The sequence below is a fragment of the Amblyraja radiata genome, chromosome 18 (assembly GCF_010909765.2).
Source record: "Amblyraja radiata isolate CabotCenter1 chromosome 18, sAmbRad1.1.pri, whole genome shotgun sequence".
Lineage (NCBI taxonomy): Eukaryota > Metazoa > Chordata > Chondrichthyes > Rajiformes > Rajidae > Amblyraja > Amblyraja radiata.
This window is the reverse complement of record NC_045973.1, coordinates 35629084-35653935: the sequence shown is the minus strand read 5'-3', so window position 1 is coordinate 35653935 and position 24852 is coordinate 35629084. Positions and strand designations below refer to the sequence as shown.

The 24852-nt window shown below is 45.9% G+C and overlaps 2 protein-coding genes across 4 annotated transcripts in view; both read left to right on the top strand.

The window, feature by feature from the left end:
- Nucleotides 1-15614, top strand: part of LOC116983384 (SRSF protein kinase 3-like) — a 40708-nt gene extending 25094 nt beyond the window's left edge. For both annotated transcript variants that reach the window (XM_033037125.1, XM_033037124.1), the window contains 6 exons: nt 1784-1940; nt 3078-3178; nt 4484-4591; nt 7665-7734; nt 11602-11694; nt 15237-15614. In XM_033037125.1, coding sequence (XP_032893016.1) covers nt 1784-1940; nt 3078-3178; nt 4484-4591; nt 7665-7734; nt 11602-11694; nt 15237-15445 — 738 coding nt within the window. In that variant the 3' untranslated portion in view covers nt 15446-15614. The remainder of the gene's footprint in view (nt 1-1783; nt 1941-3077; nt 3179-4483; nt 4592-7664; nt 7735-11601; nt 11695-15236) is intronic.
- Nucleotides 8452-24852, top strand: part of LOC116983385 (probable peptidyl-tRNA hydrolase 2) — a 30272-nt gene continuing 13871 nt past the window's right edge. The window contains exons 1-3 of one of the 2 annotated variants that reach the window (XM_033037127.1): nt 8452-8456; nt 10473-10478; nt 24497-24503. The gene's annotated coding sequence lies outside the window, so the exon portion shown is untranslated. Of the gene's footprint in view, nt 8457-10472; nt 10479-20301; nt 20420-24496; nt 24504-24852 lie in introns of those variants that run through there. The other variant, XM_033037126.1, reaches the window with a different exon arrangement.

Genomic DNA, 24852 nt, shown 5'->3' with positions numbered 1-24852 from the left:
CTTCCTTTTAGAAATCTTATGTGTCATTTATGTACAATATGTTTTTGTGTGTTGTCTGAGTCTATGTGCCTGTGACGTTGCTGCAAGCAAGATTTACCATTCTACCTTTACTGCACAGTATTTGTGCAGATGACAATAAACTCAACTTGACTTGATTTCCATTCGCCCTTGAATCTTTCAATGTCCAAAAAACAATAGCTAAGCATCAGCAGCTCTCCAAGGTAAAGAATTACAAAGGGTTGTGATTCTGAATGGAAACAATATTCTACTCAGTGCTAAATAGAACATAGAACAGTACAGCACATAAACAGGTCCTTCAGCCCACAGTATTTGTTCTGAGCCTGATGCCAAGACCAACTCTTATCTTCCTGCATGTGATCCATATCTGTCTATTCCTGGCATATCCATGTGCCTATCCAAAGGTTTCCAAATGCCACTATCGTATCTGCCTCCACTACTACAGCCGGTGGTGCGTTCCAGGCACTCACCAGCCTCTGTGTGAAAAAACTTGCCCCGCACATCTCCTTTAAACGTTGTCTCTCTCATCTTAAAGCTATGCATCTAATATTTGATATTTAAATCCTGTGAAAAATGTTCTGACTGTCCATATCTGTGCCTCGCGTAATCTTATATACTTCGTTCAGGTCTCCCCTCAAGAGACCTGAACAGAGAAAACAATCCAAGACCATCCAACATCAAGGTCTGACCATCCAAGACCTTGCTGTAAATACCCCCTAGTCCAGGCATCACCGTGCTAATCCTCCTGTGTATCTTTTCCCAAAGCCTCCACATCCATCCTGTACTGGGGCGGCCAGAACTGCGCACAATACTCCAAATACTGCACGCAACACTCCAAATACTGCACGCAACACTCCAAATACTGCACGCAACACTCCAAACACTGCACGCAACACTCCAAACACTGCACGCAACACTCCAAACACTGCACCCAACACTCCAGATACTGCACGCAACACTCCAAACACTGCACGCAACACTCCAAACACTGCACCCAACACTCCAAACACTGCACGCAACACTCCAGATACTGCACGCAACACTCCAAACACTGCACGCAACACTCCAAACACTGCACGCAACACTCCAAACACTGCACGCAACACTCCAAACACCGCACGCAACACTCCAGATACTGCACGCAACACTCCAAATGCCTGACCTTTTACTTTGAGACCAGCCTCTCCTTAAACAATCCTTTGCATGATTCAGTGAACTACATCTATTTCTTCTAAACTCCAACTGCTAGAGATCAGTCCTCCCCAGTTTTACCATAAGACAGCTGTATCTGACAGAGGAAATCCAAAGATGAAGAATCTAACAACGGTGTTGTTAAATTTGATGACTGTGATCTTTGGAAAGACTGATCAAGCGGCACGGTGGCGCAGATGTAGAGTTGCTGCCTTACAGCGCCAGAGACCCCGGTTAGATTCTGACGACGGGCGCTGTCTATTTGGAGTTTGTCCGTTCTCTCAGTGACCGAGTGGGTTTTCTCCAGGTGCTCCGGTTTTCTCCCACATTCCAAAGACGCGCAGTTTTGGAGATTAATTGTCCCTGGAGTGTAGGACAGAACTAGTGTGGGGATGGTCAGCGTGGACTCGGTGGGCCATAGGGCTTGTTTCCACACTGTATTTTTAAATTAAACTAAACTAAAACCAAGTGCCTCACATTTGGTAATAATTTGTTTGGCTGACCAACGTGTTCTAATTTTTGGATTGGTGTAAGTATCCTGTCTGATCAGCTGCTTTCTGTCCTCATGTAACAGGTTCTCCAAGGGCTGAACTATCTGCATACAAAGTGCAAGATTCTGCACATGGATATCAAGCCAGATAACATTCTACTATGTGTCAACCAGCAATATCTCAATCGATTAGCTGTTTCCATGCAGCAGGGACCAGGCGATGGAACACTAAGTCCAACAGGTATTGAAAGGCATGGCAGAACATTACAATATTAAAATATTCTGGAGGCAATCTTCAGGCATTAGACCACAAAATGCTTCCTCAATATCCTTCACAGAGAGACTCATAGTTATCCTTCCCTTGACTAAAATGACCTAAAGGTTGGTCACTTTCACATTGCTGTTGTAGGAGCTTACTGCATGCAATTCCCTGTCAGCCTGAAGCAGGGTCATGACCTGAAGCATCGCCTATCCATGTTCTTCAGAGATGCTGGTTGACCTGCTGAGCTACTCCAGCACTTTGTGTTCATAAGTAAAAGGAGCAGAATTAGGCCATTCAGCCCATCAAGTCTACTCCGCCATTCAATCATGTCTGATCTATACTTCCCTCTCAAGAAAGAGAGCAGGAAGGGGGTGTAACTTAAATTTGTCAATTTAATGTTCAAGGAGGAACCGTTCCTCCAGTTTGCACGTGGCTTCACTCTGGCAATAGATGAGGTCTAGGATAGAAAGGTTGGCATGAGCATGTGAAGGGGAGTTAAAATGGTCAGCAACTGCGAGATCCAGCAAGCCCAGCTGGACCGAGCGCAGGTGTTCGGTGGAACAGTCGCCGAGTCTGCAGTTCGTCTCGCCGATATAAAGACGGCCTTATTGGGACCACCCCTTGCAGCAGACAAGGCTTGAAATGGTGTATGTGAACCCCTGTCTGGGGTCCCTGCATGAGGATTGGGGAGGGGGAGTCGGGGCTGGTGTCACTTCTCCTGCGGTCGTAGTGGAAAGTATCTCGGGAGGGGAAAGAACACTTCAGTGTATGTTTGTGGTTGTAAAGTGTTTTGGATGTCCTAGTGCCATTCAAGGGGGCACAAATTAGTCTTCTTTCTCCCTCCCCCTCCCCCTCCCCTCCATCCTTACTTTGACCTCTGGCGTTCCTCAAATAAAGAATTTACAGCTTTTTTTCCCTACAATTGTTTATTTTTCTCAATACTGGCTCAGTGGCCAAAATTCCATCACCCCGATCTCACCATTTTCTAAACTCTTATTCCTAATTCTTCCCGAAGCCCAAGGGCATCATCACAATACTGGTAAGAAATGTGCTGAGTGTGAGCAGAGATTTTCTTTTACTTATCTCCTTTGAGCTGATTTTTGTTATTATTTGCAGGGGAAATGAACACTGACCAATCACTCCCGAACCCTTTGGATCCTAAATATGCTGAAGAAATAAGCGTAAAGATCGCAGACCTAGGAAGTGGCTGCTGGACGGTGAGTGCCATTGAGTCATGGAAGGCTGCCTGAGATGCTTTTCACGTGGATCGCTTGAATAATGGGTTTTGTAATTGAATGGGTACAAGTCTCAGCAAATAAATTCCTCTCCATCTCTTGTCCAAAATCACACTCTCTCCGAGGTTCATCCCCTTATTCCTACAATAAGTCATGTTTCTCTCCTCCATCGCTGGTGGAGCGGTCTGTACATCCCCTTACAAAGTGGCTGAAAACCATTCAGTAATTTAGTGCGTCCCAAATGACATTACTGCAAGATGACTATTCGCGGGTCCAGACAGTGGGCAGTCGAGGGTTCTGCCTGAGTCAACTGCCTGCCCCTCTTCCAGGCCTGCGACCGTGCCCGTGTGTCCCTGGAGAGGGAGCATGCGGTGTCCACGGGGACTGGAGGCCTTCCGTGAACGCAGGTTGCTGCGGGGGGGTCGAGTGAATTGTAGATAACGTTAACCATTTTAATCTGATAACTTGACCAAGCGGAGGTTGGGCGATCGTTTCGCCGAACACCTCCGTTTGGTCCGCAATAACCAAGCTGACCTCCCGGTGGCTCAGCACTTCAACTCCCCCTCCCACTCCGTCTCCGACCTCTCTGTCCTGGGTCTCCTCCATGGCCACAGCGAGCAGCACCTGAAATTGGAGGAACAGCACCTCATATTCCGCTTGGGGAGTCTGCATCCTGGGGGCATGAACATCGAATTCTCCCAATTTTGTTAGTCCTTGCTATCTCCTCCCCTTCCTCAGTCCCCCTGCTGTCTCCTCCCATCCCCCGGCCTTCGGACTCCTCCTCCTTTTTCCTTTCTTGTCCCCGCCCCCCTCACCCCCGATCAGTCTGAAGAAGAGTTTCGGCCCGAAACGTTGCCTATTTCCTTCGCTCCATAGATGCTGCTGCACCCGCTGAGTTTCTCCAGCTTTTTTGTGTACCTTTAATCTGATAACTGTTTGATTGTAAACTGCCAATGGCAGTCTTGATTTTGTTACTACTCTGTATTTGTGTATAATTGAATAAAAGCATTTTGGATTATTTAAAAAAAAGACATTACTGGGGTCAAAGTGAAGTGAGTTTGGGGGAAGTTATCTTGTGGCTTCATATTAAGTGTCCATGCGATATCTTTCCATTTGACCCACACATGCATGATGAAGCATAATCGGAGTCAGATATGTGTTAAGCTGCAAATCATGGCATTCATCATTCTGCGATGATTCTTCGCAATGATTTAGCACTTCACTGAAAACTTTGTTTAGAACTTGTCTCTCTGCTTATACACCCTTCCTCTCTGCCCTTGGCTCCAGTTCAAGCACGTCACTGAAGAGATCCAGACGAGACCATACCGAGCACTGGAGACCATCCTTGGAGCTGGTTATGGGCCTCCGGCGGACATATGGAGCACAGCCTGTATGGTAACAGATATAGGAAAGCTACGGATTGTACATTGCCCCATTGTTTATCTGATGTGGCAAGGTGGCGCAGCGGTAGAGTTGCTGCCTTACAGCGCCAGAGACCCTGGTTCCATCCTGACTACGGGTGCTGTCCGGGCAGAGTTTGTATGTTCTCCCTGTGACCGCGTGGGTTTACTCCGGGTGTTTTGGTTTCGTCCCACATTCCAAACATGTGCAGACTTGTAGGTTAATTGGCTTCTGTAAATTTTCCCTCGTGTGTGGGATAGAGCTAGTGCGTACGGGTGATCGCTGGTCGGCGCGGACTTGGTGGCTGAAGGGCCATTTCCACGCTATATCTCTAAACTAAACTAAATTACTTTGCAATTTAAATTAGATTATTGCAGTATGAATCATATGGATTGGCGATCTAATGTTGCCTGAGATTCTTCTCTGCGCTGATGTGTTCAATGAACCCACGGAGCAGCAGGTCAGCCTTGAGCAGCGCGACAGCCTGTGCAGAGAATGTGTGCAATGCTCATTAAAGCTTCATTGTTTATTTAAGTCGGGATGCTCCCGACAGCAACTGGTTTGCGAAATGCAATATCCCATTTGGAATGTGCACTGTGAGGTGCCACATCAATGCAAGGATGTAATGTCCCCGCATTCGGATGTGGACTGAAAGAGAGCCACTGAACGGTGGCAAAGCAGTTTCCCACAGGGCCCTTTGGAGTAACGTCTGGGGTGCAGGTCAAGTCACGCTGATTGCTTTCACCAAAAGCATCACGATGATTTCAGTGTCGTATCATGAGATTAGTGAGAGGAGGTTTCTCTTCGCGCCTTGGGGTGGAAAGGGACGTAATCAGTGCTAAGATTTAAAGTGAGGGGAGAATGAATGAAGAACGTTAGGGAAAGGGAAATAACACTGAAAAATATTGGAATGTTTACACTTAGTTTGCATGTGTAATATTTGGCGATAACTTTATTCAATTCATCATGTTTCTACAACCTGCAATGTAATAGTGGGCCGAATGCCACACAATGCCATGGAAAGCACGCGATTGGTATCCAGAGGTAGAGGCTATTGATCTAGAGATGTGAGGTTAAATCTCATTGTAGCAGCTGAGAGATTAAATAAATCTCACCATAAAACAACAGGATTTTAAACTGGAATTTGATTCACTTACATCTTTTAGGGGAAAAAATATGTCCTGGCAACCATGTCATAGTGATTCATAGTGAGATTCTGGCTATGAGTAGGTGGCCCCTCTCGGTCATGACTGACCATGGGTGATGCATCCTGGTCGGATGCAAGCCTGGGCGATGTCATATGGGGGACAGGCTGTTGCCCATGCAGCACGTCCCCCCCTCTCCACGTCGCTGATCGATCCAAAGGAACAGCAGGGCCGTTACAGTTTGGCACCAGCGCCATCGCAGGAGCTGCCAGAGCGAGGTTGTAGACAACGATGAACTGCCTTAGGGGCTCCGACTCTGGATTTTCTTGAGGTTTACTCCTGGAGCCTTTTCCATGACTGGATATGGCCACAAGGCAGTGGAGGTTTTAAATCAGAGTTTCCCCTCTCCTAGATGGATTTGAGTATAAGAGCAGGGAGGTTCCACTGCAGTTGTACAGGGTCTTGGTGAGACCACACCTGGAGTATTGCGTACAGTTTTGGTCTCCTAATCTGAGGAAGGACATTCTTGCCATAGAGGGAGTACAGAGAAGGTTCACCAGACTGATTCCTGGGATGGCAGGACTTTCATATGAAGAAAGACTGGATAGACTCGGCTTCTACACGCTAGAATTTAGAAGATTGAGGGGGGATCTTATAGAAACTTACAAAATTCTTAAGGGGTTGGACAGGCTAGATGCAGGAAGATTATTCCCGATGTTGGGGAAGTCCAGAACAAGGGGTTTACACAGAGAGTGGTGAATCTGTGGAATTCTCTGCCACAGAAGGTAGTTGAGGCCAGTTCATTGGCTATATTTAAGAGGGAGTTAGATGTGGCCCTTGTGGCTAAAGGGATCAGGGGGTATGGAGAGAAGGCAGGTACAGGATACTGAGTTGGATGATCAGCCATGATGATATTGAATGGCGGTGCAGGCTCGAAGGGCTGAAAGGCCTACTCCTGCACCTATTTTCTATGTTTCTATGACTGCCTGCCCAGGCTGATGAGCCCCATCTGCCCAGCTATTAAGCCCACCAACTCCACACATACCATCAAGCAGCCAATTTAACCCCAATCCTACCTTCATTCATTCTATTTTGCTAACTTCTCCAGAGTTTACCATTCATCAACACCCTGAGGGCAATTTACAGCGGCCAATTTACCAAACAATTTTTAGACCGTGACAGGGAGAAGCTGCTACCTCCATAATGGACAAGACCAGATATCGCAGAAGCTGTGAGGCACCAGCACAACTCTGCTGTCGCCTCTTGTCCTTTAAATTATTACATTGCTACTGAAACGTGGTTGATATTTAACTATCTAAAGTCAATTCATAAACATCAGGGACAATTAAAGATGAGAGGTAAGTGCTACCCTTATCTGCAACATCCAGATTCCATGAACGAATATTTAGTTTAGATTCGTTTATGAACACCAGTACTGAGGTAGAGTGAAAACCTGTTTTTGTCGCGTGCTATCCAGTCAGCAGAAAGACTATACATGATTACAAGCTATGCATTAGTGATAAATGGACCCCTCTCAAACCAAGGCCATTCCTTAACTTTGCAATGTATTGTGCGCCTCAATTGCAGGTGAAAAAGAGAGAATTTAAAGGGGAGCTCACAGTTCCCCACGTTTATCTCCTCCCTTTGCAGTCTTCAAGACAAGCCCATGCCCATTGAGTACAGGACCATGCAGTGAGAGTCAGTTCATGATCAATAAGTCTCTGAAGTAGAATCTTCCAAAATTCATGAAAGATCAGAGATTCACTGACTTTGATCCTGCCAGCATTATGCTGTTGATATTTGTGTGCTGTGCTAGATACTGCAGACTTTAATTACCTTCAAAGTTTCACAGAATGTGATTGTTTTTTGTGCATTTCATGTTCTGTACTTCACAAGGTGCCTGCCTCTCTTTCCATACACAGGCACTTGAGTTGGCGACAGGTGAATACCTGTTTGACCCTCGACCCGGAAAGACCTTCTCCCAAGATGAGGGTAAGGGAGCATCTTTTAATCAAGATTAGATGGGAACATTGACCCAGTTAAGTATATTCTCTAATATATTCCCTTCCGCTAGGTCAATTGGCAAATGTTTATCCAATCATAAGGACAAAAGAATATCAGTAGACACGGAGCAATAAGGAACTTCCAGCCTGTTTCATCATTCCCTGTCCAAACCCTATATCCTCTGATTCCATGGTGTTTCAGACTAGGCCTCTAACGTGATTAGTGTTTAAGAATCCATGACCCTACTGGGATATAGAATTCAAAAGATTTGTAATTCCATAGGTATGGAAAGTCCTTCTCATCCCAGTTCTCAATGCTGACCCCTTTTCCCCAGACTGTGCCCCACCCGTCCGTTTCCAGTCTCTCCATCTGGGGGGGTCAGGCTCTCTGTATAGAACAGTACAGCACAGGGACAGGCCGTTCAGCCCACGTGTCTGTGCCGAACATGATGCCAAAACCAATCCATCCATTGCCTGCATATTATTTTAGTTTAGTTTGGTTTATTGTCACATGTACAGGGGTACAGTGAAAAAAACTGGCCTACTGCTCTTCACTGGAACCAGCTACTCGCAACTGCCAGATTTTCCCCAGGTGATGGTATAGGTTCAGGATACCTGAGTGAAGTTAGAGTCTGGAACTGCGCACATTTGATCGACCTTGACGCAACTGCACGCTTACATCAGTGTACACCTAGGGCAGGGGAAGGACAAGTGGAATTCACTTGCGTTTGACCCAGATATCCCAGCATTTAGTTTTGGTGATCTCCCTGCAAAAACCACACCAAATATTGTCATTGACTTCAACAGAAAAATTAGCTAGAAAATGAGCCATAGAAGCTGGGTTTTTTTAATTTGCCCCTTTTTTTCTTTAATTGAGTTGATTTTAATGGATTATATGTGGATTTAATTGTTTCAAAGTGTTTTTTTCTTGAATATTTTTAAAATTGTTCAGAATTGTTATAATTTTTTTATGGTATTTTAAATTATTTCTTTCTTTTCAAATTTTGGTCAATGTCAAAAGTACGCACAGAATTTCTATTTTTTTGACAGCAGGATGGGGCTTAACTGTTTAACAGAGAAAGTAGATAAGTGTAGCATTGTAACGGGCCTTCAGCCTACAATGTCTATGCTGGACATAATACCAAGATAATTAAGCTCACCTGCCGACATGTGATCCATACTGCTCCATTCATAGCTTATCTAAAAACATCTTAAATGCCACTATCATGTCTGCCTCCTCCACCACCCCTGGAAGTGTGTTCCAGGTACCTGCTACCCTCTTTGTTAAAAAAACAACTTGCACTGCACATCTTTAAACACTTTCCCAAAGCAACTCTCGGGGTAGGTTCTGTCAGCTTCACATGTTCATTAGTCAGAGGAGCAGAATTAGGCCATTCGGCCCATTGAGTCTGCTCCACCATCAATCATGGACCTTTCCCTCTCAACCCCTTGTCCTACCTTCTCTTAAGGGACATATAACTCACCTGTATAACTCATTATTACCTACCCCACAGTCAACAACGGACCATTGTGGGCTCCACATTTCCTTGATTATCATTGCTTTTTGCATATCTTTCATTCATTTGTTCCGTGTACTGTCTATATCTCTCATTTCCCTTTCCCCTGACTCTCAGTCTGAAGAAGGATGCCGACCCGAAACATCACTTATTCCTTCTCTCCAGAGATGCCGCCTGTCCCGCTGAGTTACTCCAGCATTTTTGTGTCTATCTTCAGTTTAAACCAGCATCTGCCGTTCCTTCCTACATATTGTAAATTGTCTTTGGTGTGTGTACGATTGTTTTAGTATGCCGGGGATCGCTGGTCGGCACAGACTCGGTGGGCCGAAGGGCCTGTTTCAACGCTGTATATCTAAACTAAACTAAATTTCCAGTCATTCCAGATTGACATGAACTAAGCAGAAATATTAGGCCCTAGTCTCTGCCTGTCGATAGTTTGATGCTCCTTCACACTTCAAAGTGCCCTCCATAATGTTTGGGACAAAGACCCATCATTTATTTATTTGCCTTTGAACTCCACAAATTGAGATTTGTAATTGAAAAAATCACATGTGGTTAAAGTGCACATTGTCAGATTTTATTAAAGGATGTTTTTATACATTTTGGTTTCACCATGTAGAAATTACAGCCGTGTTTATACATAGTCCCCCCATTTCAGTCCCCCCCACCATAATGTTTGGGACACATGGCTTCACAGGCGTTTGTATTTACTCAGGTGTGTTTAATTGCCTCCTTAATGCAGGTATAACAGAGCTCTCAGCACCTAGTCTTTCCTCCAGTCTTTCCATCACCTTTGGAAACTTTTATTGCTGTTTATCAACAGGAAGACCAAAGTTGTGCCAATGAAAGTCAAGGAAGCCATTATGAGACTGAGAAACAAGAATAAAACTGTTAGAGACATCAGCCAAACCTTAGGCTTACCAAAATCAACTGTTTGGAACATCATTAAGAAGAAAGAGAGCACTGGTGAGCTTACTAATTGCAAAGGGACTGGCAGGCCAAGGAAGACCTCCACAGCTGATGACAGAAGAATTCTCTCTATAATAAACAAAAATAACCAAACATCTGTCTGACAGATCAGAAACACTCTTCAGGAGTCAGGTGTGGAATAGTCAATGACCACTGTCCGCAGAAGACTTCATAAACAGAAATACAGAGGCTACACTGCAAGATGCAAACCACTGGTTAGCCGCAAAAATAGGATGGCCAGGTTACAGTTTGCCAAGAAGTACTTAAAAGAGCAACCATGCTTCTAGAAAAAGTTCTTGTGGACAGATGAGACGAAGTTTAACTTTTATCAGAGTGGTGGCAAGAGCAAAGTATGGAGGAGAGAAGGAACTGCCCAAGATCCAAAGCATACCACCTCATCTGTGAAATACAGTGGTGGGGTGTTATGGCTTGGGCATGTATGGCGGCTGATGGTACTGGCTCACTTATCTTTTTTGATGATACAACTGCTGAAGGTAGTAGCATAATGAATTCTGAAGTGTATAGACACATCCTATCTGCTCAAGTTCAAACAAATGCCACAAAACTAATTGGCTGGCGGTTCATTCTACAGCAAGACAATGATCCCAAACATACTGCTGAAGCAACAAAGCAATTTTTCAAGGCTAAAAAAAGGTAAATTCTTGAGTGGCCAAGTCAATCAACCAATCTGAACCCAATTGAGCATGCCTTTTATATGGTGAAGAGCAAACTGAAGGAGACTAGCCCCCAAAACAAGCATATGCTAAAGATGGCTGCAATACAGGCCTGGCAGAGCATCACCAGAGAAGTCACTCAGCAACTGGTGATGTCCATGAATCGCAGACTTCAAACAGTCATTGCATGCAAAGTATATGCAACAAAATACTAAACATGACTACTTTCATTTACATGACGTTTCAACACTGCTGTAATTTCAACATGGTGAAACCAAAATGTGTAAATTGGCCTTTATTAAAATCTGACAATGTGCACTTTAACCACATGTGATTTTTTTCTATTACAAAACTCAAATTGTGGAGCACAGAGGCAAATAAATAAATAGATGAAGGGTCTTTGTCCCAAACATTATGGAGGGCACAGTATGTATCCCTAACACACATGCACACTCTTTGACATTCACACTCTATTTTCTGCTTGCGTTCAGGGTCAAGGCCCAGTACCATGATATGAGTCAAAGTAACTCTGGCAACATGTACTCTGCAAATGGATTTTATTACATTGTGTCGCTCCAGGGGATCTAGTTGTGTTGGACTTATATAGAGAAGTTATCATTGGTTTCAGATTTGCAGTGATGGCAAAACAAGATGTCATTCTTTACTTATACTTCCTCCTGCTCTTCTCCATAACAGACCACATTGCACATATTATTGAGCTGCTCGGGAGAATCCCTTTGAAGTGTGCACTATCTGGAAAGTATTCCAAAGATTTCTTCAACCCACAAGGTAGGGTTAAAAATGGATATCAATCCTACACTATATCAATTGTGAATTGTTCTCAGCAGAGCCTGCACTGCAAGCCTTCAAAGTTGTCTCCAGTTAAAGCTTAATAGATAAGGGCAGCACTGTGGCGCACAGCTCTTGCAGTGCCAGAGACCCACGTTCAATCCCGACCACGGGTGCTGTCTATTCGGAGTTTGTACCTTCTCCCCGTGACTGCTTGTTTTTTTCTCTGAGATTGAATTCTATATTGAATTCTACAGTATCAGATTAACTTGCTTTCTCAGTCTGTAACAGGACTGCTCTCTCAATCATCTGTGATGGCGGCTTGGTTATTTTTCTCTCTATTGCACTGCCTGACCTGCTGGTCCTGTCCCACAGACTGCATTTTGCAACATTTACATTCCTTTCCTAATACTCTCTATTTGACCTCATGACAAAGCTTTAATAAGCAGACTATGATCTCCTTTCCTTACAATCCCTATTAACCCATCATCCAGGTGTGGGCACACCCTGTCAGAGATAATTCCTTTGTCTAATTCATCCCTTCCCACCCTTCCTTAAAAAATACAGGCCCACCACCGATTTACCGGCATCCTTGGTTCCAGAGCCTTTCTGGATTATCCGTTTTGCTGGACCAACAGAGGTCACGGCCTTGGGGGGCCGAGATACTGGCCCGCAAAGTCAGTCTCAGATGTCTGCTATGGGAATGGATCTAACGGCTCCGACTGTGCTGGAGTTCCAGAGCCCCGGCCGCAGGTGGCAAATTCGACCTGGCGATCGGCCGTGGAAGTCCCGTGGAAGTCCCGAGATCGGTCGCCTCACCCGGCCTGGGTGCCACATTTTCGGGGGGATTGGATTATGTCCGGAATAAAGGGGGAGCCGGACCACCAGTTGCTGGAAAATCGGTGGTGGACCTGTACTCATTTTCTTTCTTCCCAATCTAACAAAGGTTATTTAAGCTGTAATCCTAAAACATCTATATATTACTAAAAGTAAGATCTTGACCGCTTTTGACTCACTGCGATGTGGTTTCCGAGAGAACGCCGCCACTTACGGCCATCATTTTTGGCCACCTTGCTCAGAGTCCCCCTCCGCCGGACTGGACCAGAGGATTTTTCCTATCGATGAAAAATCAGAGATATATTAATGTTTTAAAAAATGTTGCCATTCTCTCTGCTCCCCCCGCTGGCGGCAGAGGGGAGGGACTATAAAACCCGGAAGTGTAGTGGCTCACTCAGAGGGTGACGTCAAGATGGCGCCGTTGAATAATTCAGGAGATCTGCTCTGTCTATGGTGAGTGTGTTTGTTGGATGTTATTTAAAACATGTTTTTGCTTCAGCACCAGCAGCCTCAATAGGAGGCTTTAAACATTTGTTTTACACACTGTATATTCAACACGTTCTGAAGTTACTTGGCATTTTAGTATTGGGTGAGTGTGTGTGAGTGAATGAGTCTGTGTGTGTGTGTATGTGAATGAGTGTGTGTGTGTGTGTGTGTGTGTGTGAATGAGTCTGTGTGTGTGTGAATGAGTGTGTGTGTGTGTGAATGAGTCTGTGTGTGTGTGAATGAGTGTGTGTGTGTGTGAATGAGTCATGTGTGTGTGTGAATGAGTCTATGTGTGTGTGTGTGTGAATGAGTCTGTGTGTGTGTGTGTGAATGAGTCTGTGTGTGAATGAGTCTGTGTGTGTGTGAATGAGTCTGTGAATGAGTCTGTGTGTGTGTGTGTGTGTGAATGAGTCTGTGTGTGTGTATGTGTATGAGTCTGTGTGTGTATGTGAATAAGTCTGTGTGTGTGTCTGTGAATGAGTGTGTGGGAATGAGTCTCTGTGTGTGTATGTGTGAATGAGCCCGTGCGTGTGTGTGAGAGAGTGAGTCTGTGTGTGTGAGAGTGAGTCTATGTGTGTGTGTGTCTGAGTGTGTGTGTATGAGTCTGTCTGTGTGTGAATGAGTCTGTGTGTGTGTGTGTGTGAATGAGTCTGTGTGTGAATGAGTCTGTGTGTGTGTGTATGAGTCTGTGTGTGTATGTGAATAAGTCTGTGTGTGTGTGTGAATGAGTGTGTGGGAATGAGTCTCTGTGTGTGTATGTGTGAATGAGCCCGTGTGTGTGTGTGAGAGTGAGTCTGTGTGTGTGAGAGTGAGTCTATGTGTGTGTGTGTGTGTTTGTTTGAGTGAGTGTGTGTGTATGTATGTGTGTGTGAATGAGTCTGTGTGTAAATGAGTCTGTGTGTGTGTGAATGAGTTTGTGTGTGTGAATGAGGATGTGTGTGTGAATGAGTCTGTGTGTGTGTGTGTGGATGAGTCTGTGTGTGTGTGTGTGAATGAGTCTGTGTGTGTGTGTGTGTGAATGAGTCTGTGTGTGTGTGTGAGAATGAGTCTGTGTGTGTGTGTGTGAATGAGTCTGTGTGTGTGTGTGTGTGAATGACAAGGAGCAGAGTGGGGGGTGAAAGGAGGAGGGGTGACTGAGTGAACTGCCAGCGTACCAGGTGTGAGTGACTGCACTGCCAGCCCACGAGCCGTGAGTAAGTGAACTGCCAGCCCACCAGCCGTAAGTGACTGAACTGCCAGCCCAATAATCCATTCAGTCCACCCTCTCCCCCTTCTCTCTCACAGTCTGTCACCTGTTTTGGGCAGAATTTCTGGCAGTTTCTCAGCTGCCCTCTGGAAACCAGTACCTTTGGCCCACACTAGCGCGACAGAAAGCCCCCCCCCCCCCCCCCCCCCCCCCCCCCGCCGGCCCCCCCCCCCCCCCCCACTGGCGAGCAATATTGGAATTGGTGGAGAGGTGGAATATTGCGTTGGGTGACCAGCCGTCCCGTGTGATGCTGGGACCCAACGGGTCCCACTTAGTCTAGTTAAATCTGTATTTCTCTTTCCACAGAGGCTGCCTGTGTGTTTCTATCGAGTTAATTTTTATGTGGGAGGAGATGCAGCGACTGAAGGGTTCATTTACACGAGCAATGCATGCTGGGGACAACTGTGCAAAATTAATTGAATTTGTTGATTGAAACCCAGGCAACCCGGTTTTCAGAGACACTTGAAGAGTTGGCAGATCATGGAGGGAATGCAATTCGGATACAATGGTTTTCAGAGGGAGCTGCAACTCTTCAACCAGAACATCTTTTCTTTCTGTGTTGAAAAGAACTGCAGATGCTGGTTAAAACCAGAGACAGACACAAAATGCTGGAGTAACTCAGCAGGTCAGCAGGCAGCATCTCTTGAGAAAAGGAATATGTGACGTTTTGGGTCAGAACCCTTCTTCAGACTGTTCTGACCCGAAACATCTCCAATTCCTTTTCTCCAGAGATGCTGCTGATCTCTGCGATGCTGCCAATCTCCTGAGTTACTCCAGCACTTAGTCCAACTTTTCGTTCCCCTCCCCCACAATCAGCCTGAAAGAGGGGACTGAGCCAAAGCATCATCTACCCATGTTCTCCAGAGATGCAGCCTGACCCGCTGTTACTCCAGCATTGTGTCTTTTTATTTTGTAAACCAGCGCCTGCAGTTCAGTGTTCCTTCATTGAATTTGTTTCTGTCTCTACCTTCAGGTGAACTACGTCACATCAAGACACTACGACCTTGGGGTCTTTATGATGTTCTCATTGAGAAATATGACTTCCCGTTGAATGAAGCAGCTATTTTTTCAGACTTCCTTCAACAAATGCTTAGCTTTGCGCCAGAGAAACGAGCAACTGCCGAACAATGTCTCCAACACCCTTGGCTGAACAATGAGATCTACAACGACTGCTTCAGTTAGATTTCTATTATCCATTACAATACATTGTAGTGGATAATGGTGATTGCAAGAGTCCCGGAATTTGGCTTGATGTGTTCTGTTCCGAAATATTTAAGGCAATGAAATAAAATCAAATACGAGAAATGCAAAATCAAAATCAAATATACATGTGAAATTTTTGCAAAAGATATACAAGGCAAATTGTATACGTTCAAGATATAAGTTGATCGATTTTTGGATTTCAAGGGAATCACTTGAAGTGCAGGAAAGTGGCATAAGTGAGATAAAAGAGAGCCATGGTCATATAAAATGGTGGAGCAGGTGTAAGGAATGAAAGCTCTACTCCTGCTCAAGGGGAACAGTTTGAGCTACAATCCAATTATTCCACAGCATGTTCATGAACAGTCTGAAGAAGGGTCTGAACATGCTGTGGAATAATTGGATTGTAGCTCAAACTGTTCCCCTTGAGCAGGAGTAGAGCTTTCATTCCTTACACCTGCTCCACCATTTTATATGATCGTGGCTCTCTTTTATCTCACTTATGCCACTTTCCTGCACTTCAAGTGATTCCCTTGAAATCCAAAAATCGATCAACTTATATCTTGAACGTACTCAGCAATTCAGCAGGTGAACCCTCTTGGGCTGGGAAAGTCAAGGGTTCATTATCATCTGGATAAACTAAATCTAATCTAAACTAAACTAAATCCCATTCCCCCATTTACTTCCCTGTATTCTATTCTCTCCCTTGTACCCAATAACATTTCCTGATTCTCCTGTCAACCACCTGCTGGGGCAATTTACAATGACCACTTAACCTATCCACCAACATGCCTTTGTAGTGTTGAAGAAACCAGGATCATCTCAATTTAATATATGTAGGAAAGAACTGCAGATGCTGGTTTAAATCGAAGATAGACACAAAATCCTGGAGTAACTCAGTGGGACAGTCAGCATCTCTGGAGAGAAGGAATGGGTGACGTTACAGATCGAGACCCTTCTTCAGACTTCAGACTAATTTTCCTTCTCTCCAGAGATGCTGCCTGTCCCGCTAAGTTACTCCAGTATTTTGTGTCTATCTTCAATTTACTATAAGTTCTATGCCTTTCCAGATCGGGAGGATGAGAAAACGATGTATGGCTTCCCCTGTGAAGATAATGACCAGAACTGTGCAAGTACGAAGAAACCTGGGATAAATAGTTGGCATGACAGAATAAATTAGCAATCTGCTTGTCAAAGACATGAAATCTTTATTGGATAGTGTTAGTGGCAAGTAGAACAGGAAGGATCATGTGTGCCTTGGCAACACCTTAAATTATCCAGGGGACCTTTGCCAGTATTAATTAGCACGAGAGGTATCCAATGTCGTGATGTAGCATCCAGTACAGGCCCACCACCGATGTTCCGTCACCCTTGGTTCCAGAGCCTTTCTGGATTATCCGTTTTGCCGGAGCAACGGTCATGGTTTGCCGAGAGTTGTCAAATGGCATTGTGAACGGTCCATTCAAGCCACCGAGGGATCGAAATACCGGCTCACAAAGTTGACCTCGGAAGTTAGCTATGGGAACGGATCTGCTGGCTCCGGCCGGGCCGGTGTTCCAGAGCCCCGGCCAAAGGAGACAAATTCAACCTGCCCATCATCCATGGAAGTCCTGATGAGGTCAAGATTGAATGTCTCCCCGGCATTTTTGTGGGGACTTCCGGGGGCAATTTGAAGTGCGCTCTTGTAATTTTAATCCAGGTTAAAAAAGGTGCTGGACCATCAGAAAATCGGTGGTGGACCTGTATTACAAATTACATTATTTTGGAAGAAAAAAATGAAGATGGTGAAGAATCTGCTGATAAAATGACAGAGATTGCTACTTTTGTATTTGAATTGTCATACAATAGTGACGTGTGGGGCAATAAAGCGATAGCCGGGTACAAGAACTATTGTCACACTTCCATCCAGGACCAGCATAGTGTATAGCTATTTTCTGCTCAACATTCTCCTTATGAGTTTTTGACCTAGAATAATGCTCGCAGAATGTGTGAACATCGTGCAAGATAAGACAACATCAAAATCTCATCCAAATGGTTGGTAATTCAAAAACACCCCATGAGAGAAATTACTTGCAATACAAGTACTTCCCTCTAAATGTACCTTCTTCTTTGACATGTGCTATGAAAAGCAGCTCTATTTATCTCTATGCAATTGCAACTCCGAGTTCAATAGACACAGCTTCCCTCAGCTCACTGGGATTGTACGCACTCGTTTAAACACAGGTTTATTATTTTCACTGGAATTACAAAAACAGCTTCATTCACACTGATGCGTTTTCCCTCACTGTAATAGACAAAGCTCCATTCACTCCATTGGATTTGCCATCTGCGTGATTAATTTGTCTGTTAAAAAATATATAACCATTGGCAATGGTCTGATCTTGGTTTGATCACCCCTTTGGCATGTTCTCAGCTCGACAGTGTTGGCCCATTCAAAGTTGCTGGACAATTGGTGGCAGCTGAGTAAATGAGAGGTGCAAAGGTCGCTCTATTACACAGAAAGAAAATGCCAACACAAACAGCAGATTCGGCAGTGTGGGACTGAAAAAGCCTAAGGTCTTACTTGTTGTGTCCCTTTGCCAGAAATTAGATGATGGAAGTCTGCAAAGTTTTTTTATTCTTTCACAGGATGCAGACATTGCCAAAGGTGGGCATTTGTTGCCCATCTCTGACTGCCTCTGAACCGAGTGGCTTGACAGATCATTTCAGTGCCAACAATATCTCCACGGGTAGCAACAAGGTACTGCAGATGCTGGTTTACCAAGGAAAGTCAAAAAATGCTGGAGTAGCTTAGCAGGTCAGGCAGCATCTCTGGAGAACATGGATTGATGATGTTTCAGATCGGGACCCTTCTTCAAACTGAAATGTCACCTATCCATGTCCTCCAGGGATGGTGCCAGACCAACTGAGTTACTCCAGCGTTTTGTGCCTTTCATTCTCTAATATTTCCATGGATATGAACCAACATATTGGCCAAAGTGGAGAGGGATGTCATATTTTCTACTTTAGCTGCCAGTAAGAGTCTGAAGAAGGTCTGAAGAAGGTTCCTGACTTGAAACATTGCCTGCCCATTTTCTCCAGAATTGCTGCCTGAACCACTGAGTTACTCCAGCACTTTCTGTTTAGCTGCAGCAAGTGGCTATATTATGAGAGGTTTAGACTGATTTTCCAGAGACAAGATCAGCTTCCACCTTGGCAGTTCTGATTTTACTATTCCGTTAATTAAACAAATTAGGAAGAAAAAATTAAGTATCTGATCTGAAGATGGTAAAAACCTATCCACTTCCCCCTGGTAATGGAGGGTGAGTAAGCCAGTGCTTCCAGAAATGCGGAGGTATTACAGTTTGGACCTGCATACAACAATTTTTTTTATAAACCAAGGATGAGGATAAGGGCATCAAAGGATGAGAATACAGTAATACAATCCCAAGTGGAATATCTAGATTGTCTTACGGTGTAGCATGCCAAAATTTATTAGGAGCCTTTATTATAACTGGTGCTTGTACTATAGATATGTACCTAACTGGAATCACCAACAAACCACAACCAAACATTTATACATAAAACACTCTCTCTTGATGTATTCAAGTGAGAGTTGGAATTGACTCTTAGGGTTAACGGAATCAAGGGATATGGGGAGAAAGCAGGAACGGGGTACTGATTCTGGATGATCAGTCATGATCATATTGAATGGCTCGAAGGGCCGAATGGCCTACTCCTGCACCTATTTTCTATGTTTCTAAGCACCATAGTAATGGGCACTGCACTGATGAATTACAAGAGATGGGCACTCATTGGGTGCTGTATGTGCACTTTCTAAATTGTGGGCAAATATGTTGGTTGTAGCCTTTTGGCTCCTTTTCCAACTTTAAATATTCAGAAGAAACCCACTTGTTCACAGGAAGAGTTCCTCCAGTATTTTATGTTTTGCTCAAGATTCCAGCATCTGCAGTGCATAAGTTATAGGAGCAGAATTAGGCCATTTGGCCCATCAAGTCTACTCTACCATTTCAACCCCATTCTCCTGCCTTCTCCCCATAACCCCTGACCAGTTTCTTGTGCCAATGTGTCTTTGGGATGTAGGAAGCAATCCATGTAGTCACAGGGAGAACAGACAAACTCCAGAAAGACAGAGTTGAAGGTCATGTTGGATGTTGGAGTTTACAGCTGAGAGGTAGAGCACTAACCACTACAACACTGTGCTACTCTTTATCTGACACTTTACAAATTATTATCCATCATTAATCTTCCTCCAGGCCAAAACTATTACAATATTTCAATTTCATATTGAATGATGCTCAATTAATTATCATGAAATATAACATACATTTTATTTTCTTGCGGTTAGATTTCCCACCCCTTTACTCTATTTCTCTCCATAAGATATTCAGTTTTATGTAACAGTTTCTATTTCTGATCTAGATTGACAGAAGTGGACATAGCTTATAATTTTTTTTGGATTAATTTCAATATCTGTTCCAGATTCTCTGCATTTTGTATTGTCGCTTTAGTGACAGTTATCTATGAAAAGCTCAATATCAGAAGAATGAAAACATATTATGCAATGAAATCGGTGTCAAGTAATTATTTTACAAATTATATAACCTTTTGCCAATTGTTTGAATAATGAAAACAAGTAAAGTCGTGTATAAAACAATCAGTATGCAGGGTAGAGGAAACATACAGCACGATGGAGAGACTCAGAGGGTGAAGCAGCATCTGTGGTGGGGATAGACACAAGGTGCTGGAGCAACTCAGGCGGGACAGGCAGCATCTCCGGAGAGAAGGAATTGGGGACATTTCGGGTCGAGACCCTTCTTCAGACTGGAGGGGAGACGATGGGCAGGGAACGGGCGAAGGGAGGAACCAAGTTCACGGGTTGTGTTGCACCGCCGGACGGATTGGAGAGTCGGACAGGAAGCGGAGGTTGTCGTGGAGGCGCGTCCCCATTGTTAGGTGATGTACTGCCGGCGGCCGGGCCCGGGACCGGGAATGTGTGGAGCCGGGAATGTGTGGAGCCGGGGACCGGGAATATGTGGGGCCGGGAATGTGTGGAGCCGGGGACCGGGAATATGTGGGGCCGGGAATGTGTGGAGCCGGGGACCGGGAATATGTGGGGCCGGGAATGTGTGGAGCCGGGGACCGGGAATGTGTGGGGCCGGCGGCCGGGCCCGGGGACCGGGAATGTGTGGAGCCGGGAATGTGTGGAGCCGGGGACCGGGAATGTGTGGGGCCGGGAATGTGTGGAGCCGGGGACCGGGAATGTGTGGGGCCGGCGGCCGGGCCCGGGGACCGGGAATGTGTGGAGCCGGGAATGTGTGGAGCCGGGGACCGGGAATGTGTGGGGCCGGGAATGTGTGGAGCCGGGGACCGGGAATGTGTGGGGCCGGCGGCCGGGCCCGGGGACCGGGAATGTGTGGAGCCGGCGGCCGGGGACCGGGAATGTGTGGAGCCGGGGACCGGGAATGTGTGGGGACCGGGACCGGGAGTGTGTGGGGACCGGGAATGTGTGGAGCCGGGGGGGGGGGGGGGGGCCGGGAATGTGTGGAGCCGGGGACCGGGAATGTGTGGAGCCGGCGGCCGGGCCCGGGGACCGGGAATGTGTGGAGCCGGCGGCCGGGCCCGGGGACCGGGAATGTGTGGAGCCGGGGACCGGGAATGTGTGGGGACCGGGACCGGGGGGGGGGGGGGGGGACCGGGAATGTGTGGAGCCGGGGGGGGGGACCGGGAGTGTTTGGATAACACAATAGTGTTATCATTTCTTGGGCTGTCCCTTGGGATTAATAACAAATTACTTACAGACCATTTTGGAGGAATGGAAGGGACTATTGCTTTACTGTGGGGTGCCTAGTATGAACCAACAATTGTACTGTTTTGAAGAGTGAGGTTTTGCTCCGAAGCCAAGGATGTACTATGACTGTGCAGACCAATCCTTGCTGCATAGATTAAGCATATACATACACAGGACTGATGGCTAGGCACACATATGGTATTGAACCATCACAGACACAAGTATAAGGCACAAGAGGGAATGCACTTGTTCCATTATTTAAGGGTGCCTTGCACATCATCCACTGATGTTTTATAGCCAAACTGCTGTGCTATTATCTGTGCTGTCACATGAAAAATACCTTGGGTAGTTTGCACGCAACCAGTTTCCACTAACAGCATTATGCCAATAATTAGATAAAGCTATTCTGTTGCTCATTAAGGGGGGGGGGGAAATCACACCCAGACCCTGACCCCTCCCCTCTGCTCTCCTGTTGTTTTTTTAAATGCAATGGGACATTTTCCGTGGGCGGCGCGACTCTCGTCAGCAGCGGCCTCTGCAGTCCGTCTGCGTTTTTATTATTTTATGTCTATGTTTTTATGTATTTTTTGTTATTTTTTGTTGGGGTATGTGTGTGGGAGGGTGGGGGGGGAGGGGGTAACTTTTAAATCTCTCCCTGCACGGGAGACCCGACCTTTTCTTTGTCGGGTCTCCGTTGTCGTTGGGGCTGCAACGAGGAGCGGCCTCCAACAGGGAGACCGGGTGCTGTGGTGCCGACTACTCACCTCACCGTCGCGGAGCTGGCCGAGTCCAGAGCGGGTGGAGCTGTGGTGCAGCGCTGCTGCGGCCCGACCCCCGGATATTCGGAGGCTGCAACTGCGGGTTTGGCGGACGGCGGCACCGGGAGCCCGCGGGTCCCTGGAGGGAGACCGCTTTTCAGGGCTCCCGCAACGGTGACTTCTCCCGCCAGAGTTGCGGGGTTGAAGAGCTCCTGGAGCGGGGCCTTACATCATCGCCCCGCGCGGCTTGGAATGGCCGCGGGACTCTGCGAGCGCATGCCGGGGGCTCTAACATCAAGAACCCGGTGTGCGACCTTGCATCACCCGGCGTGGCTTTAATGGCCGCGGGACAATCGCCATCGCCAGCCGGGGGCTTTGACTTTGACTCTAACATCGGGGGGGAGAGTGCAGTGGAGAGATAAGTTTTTTTGGCCTTCCATCACAGCAATGTGATGGATGTTTATGTAAATTATGTTGTGTCTTGGGTCTATTTGTTTGTAATGTATGGCTGCAGAAACGACATTTCGTTTGGACCTCAAGGGGTCCAAATGACAATAAATTGAATTGAATTGTATTGTATTGTATTGTATATTATCTTTTCACCTGAAAAGGCAAGTGGTGTCACGATTTAATGTTTTGTCTGAAAGTCTGCATCTCCTGGCCTGAAACATCACGTATTCAATTTCTCCAGAGGCTGCTGACCCTCTGATTTGCTGCAGCACTTTGTCTCTTTTGTAAATCAGTATCTGCAGTTCCTTGTTTCTACTAGAATGTTAAGCTGGATTTTTGTGATCAAAACTCTTGTGTGGTGCCTTATAGTCTGAAACTATCAACTGAATCACAGTTTATTTTTTCTATTTTTAATATTTGATTACGGCTGTATCCCCAACAATAAATTATTGTGAGCAAAAAAAACAACCAACGAAAGGAGATCATAATACTCTGTAGATCAGGCATCTGTGAAGGAAAATGGATAGATGGTGTTTTGTGTTGGGACCTTTCCTCAGTCTGAAGATGAGCCCTGACCTGAAACGTCACCTGTTCATTTCCCTCCACTGATTCTGCCTGACCCGCTGAGTTCCTCTGGCAGTTTTTATTTGCTCAAGATTCCAGCATCTGCAGTCTATTATGTCTCCGTAAATTTATGTGGTGATCATAATGTTAACTTTTCAATACAGTGACTGCCTCAAAGCTCCTTAGTTATATTGTATCTTAATAAAATAAATTATAACAGCCCCCCAGGATATGATTATCAATATATCAGACCATGCTTCACCTTGATGCAGAGTTTCAAGCCGAAACATCAACTTGCATCCTATGCATCTATAAGTGCTGCTTAACCTGCTGAATTCTTTCAGCATCCTGTTTTCCAGATTCCAGCATCAGTACTCCTGTCTTTATGATTGAGAGAACATTGATACTATGAATGTAATCACACAATCACAATCGCAATAATACTTTATTAGCCAAGTATGTTTTGCAACATACGAGGAATTTCATTTCATACGGAATACACAAAATACATTTTAACATAAACATCCACCACAGTGACTCTTCCACATTCCTCGCTGTGATGAAAGACGAAAAAAAGTTCAAATATCTTCCCTTCTATGCTCTCCATTGACGGGACGATCTTGACTCCCGACTAGCCTCTCCAGAGACTGCGAGCTCTTGATGGTAAGTCTGCAGGCAGCGGTTGGAGCGATCCCAGGCAAGGGATTGGCTCCGATGTTAAGTCCACGCCACACGGTGGGGCACAAAGTAAGTCCGAGGAGGCTCCAGCTGCATCGATGGTAGGCTGCAGATTGGCCGGAGATGCGATCCGGAAAACAATCACATCTCCGGCAATGGCCATAGGTACATAGAACATAGAGCAGTAAAGCACAAGAACAAGCTCTTTGGCCCACAATATCTGTGCCAAACATGATGCCAAGACCATCATACCTGCACGTAACCCATATCCATAAACGGTATGTTTTAACCTCCTATATTGTGGAAGGTAAGATGGAGATACTGGACCTCCCACAGGCTGTAAGTTTGAATTAAGGAGTTGGTGACTGATTGCATTACATGTCCTCTTTTCTACAGCAACCTGCTTTACCTGCCGAGCCATTGCGTCAGTGTTTAAACTGTGTGTTATTTACCAGCATGGTATCCTGCCAAGGATACTCTGGCCACTGCTTGTCTACGAAGTCCCAATATCCACCGTAGAGAGATTGGAGAGGAAAGTCAGCAGCTTTCTCAGAAGGTGGCTGGGACTGCCCAGGAGCCTTAGCAGCATCGCCCTTTACGAAATAACACCAAGCTCCAGCTGCCCCTGAAGTCCCTGGAGGAGGAGTCCAAGGTGACTCGGGTCAGAGAGGTGATGCTGTACAGGGACTCCAGCGACCCCAAGGTGGCTCAAGCAGGTGTGGAGGTGAAAACTGGGAGGAAGTGGAGAGCCGGCGAAGCCGTGCTGCAAGCAGAGTCCCGGATACGCCACAGAGTCCTGGTGGGAGCAGTGACTCGGGGAAGAGCAGGCCTGGGAATCTTCCCATCTCCCCAGTTTGACAAGGCCAAGGGGAAGGAGAGGCGCAGGCTGGTCCAGGAGGAAGTGAGGGCAGTGGTGGAGGAGGAGAGGTGTACCAGAGCAGTTAGATTGAGGCAGCAGGGAGCCTGGACAAGGTGGGAGCAGGCCATGGACCGAAAAGTCACATGGACTGAGCTCTGGCAGGCTGAACCACAGCGCATCAAGTTCCTGGTCCAGGCAGTGTATGTCCTGCCCAGCCCATCGAACCTCTTCATCTGGGGCAAAGCGGAATCTCCAGATTGCCCGCAATGCTCAGGCAAGGGGACGTTGG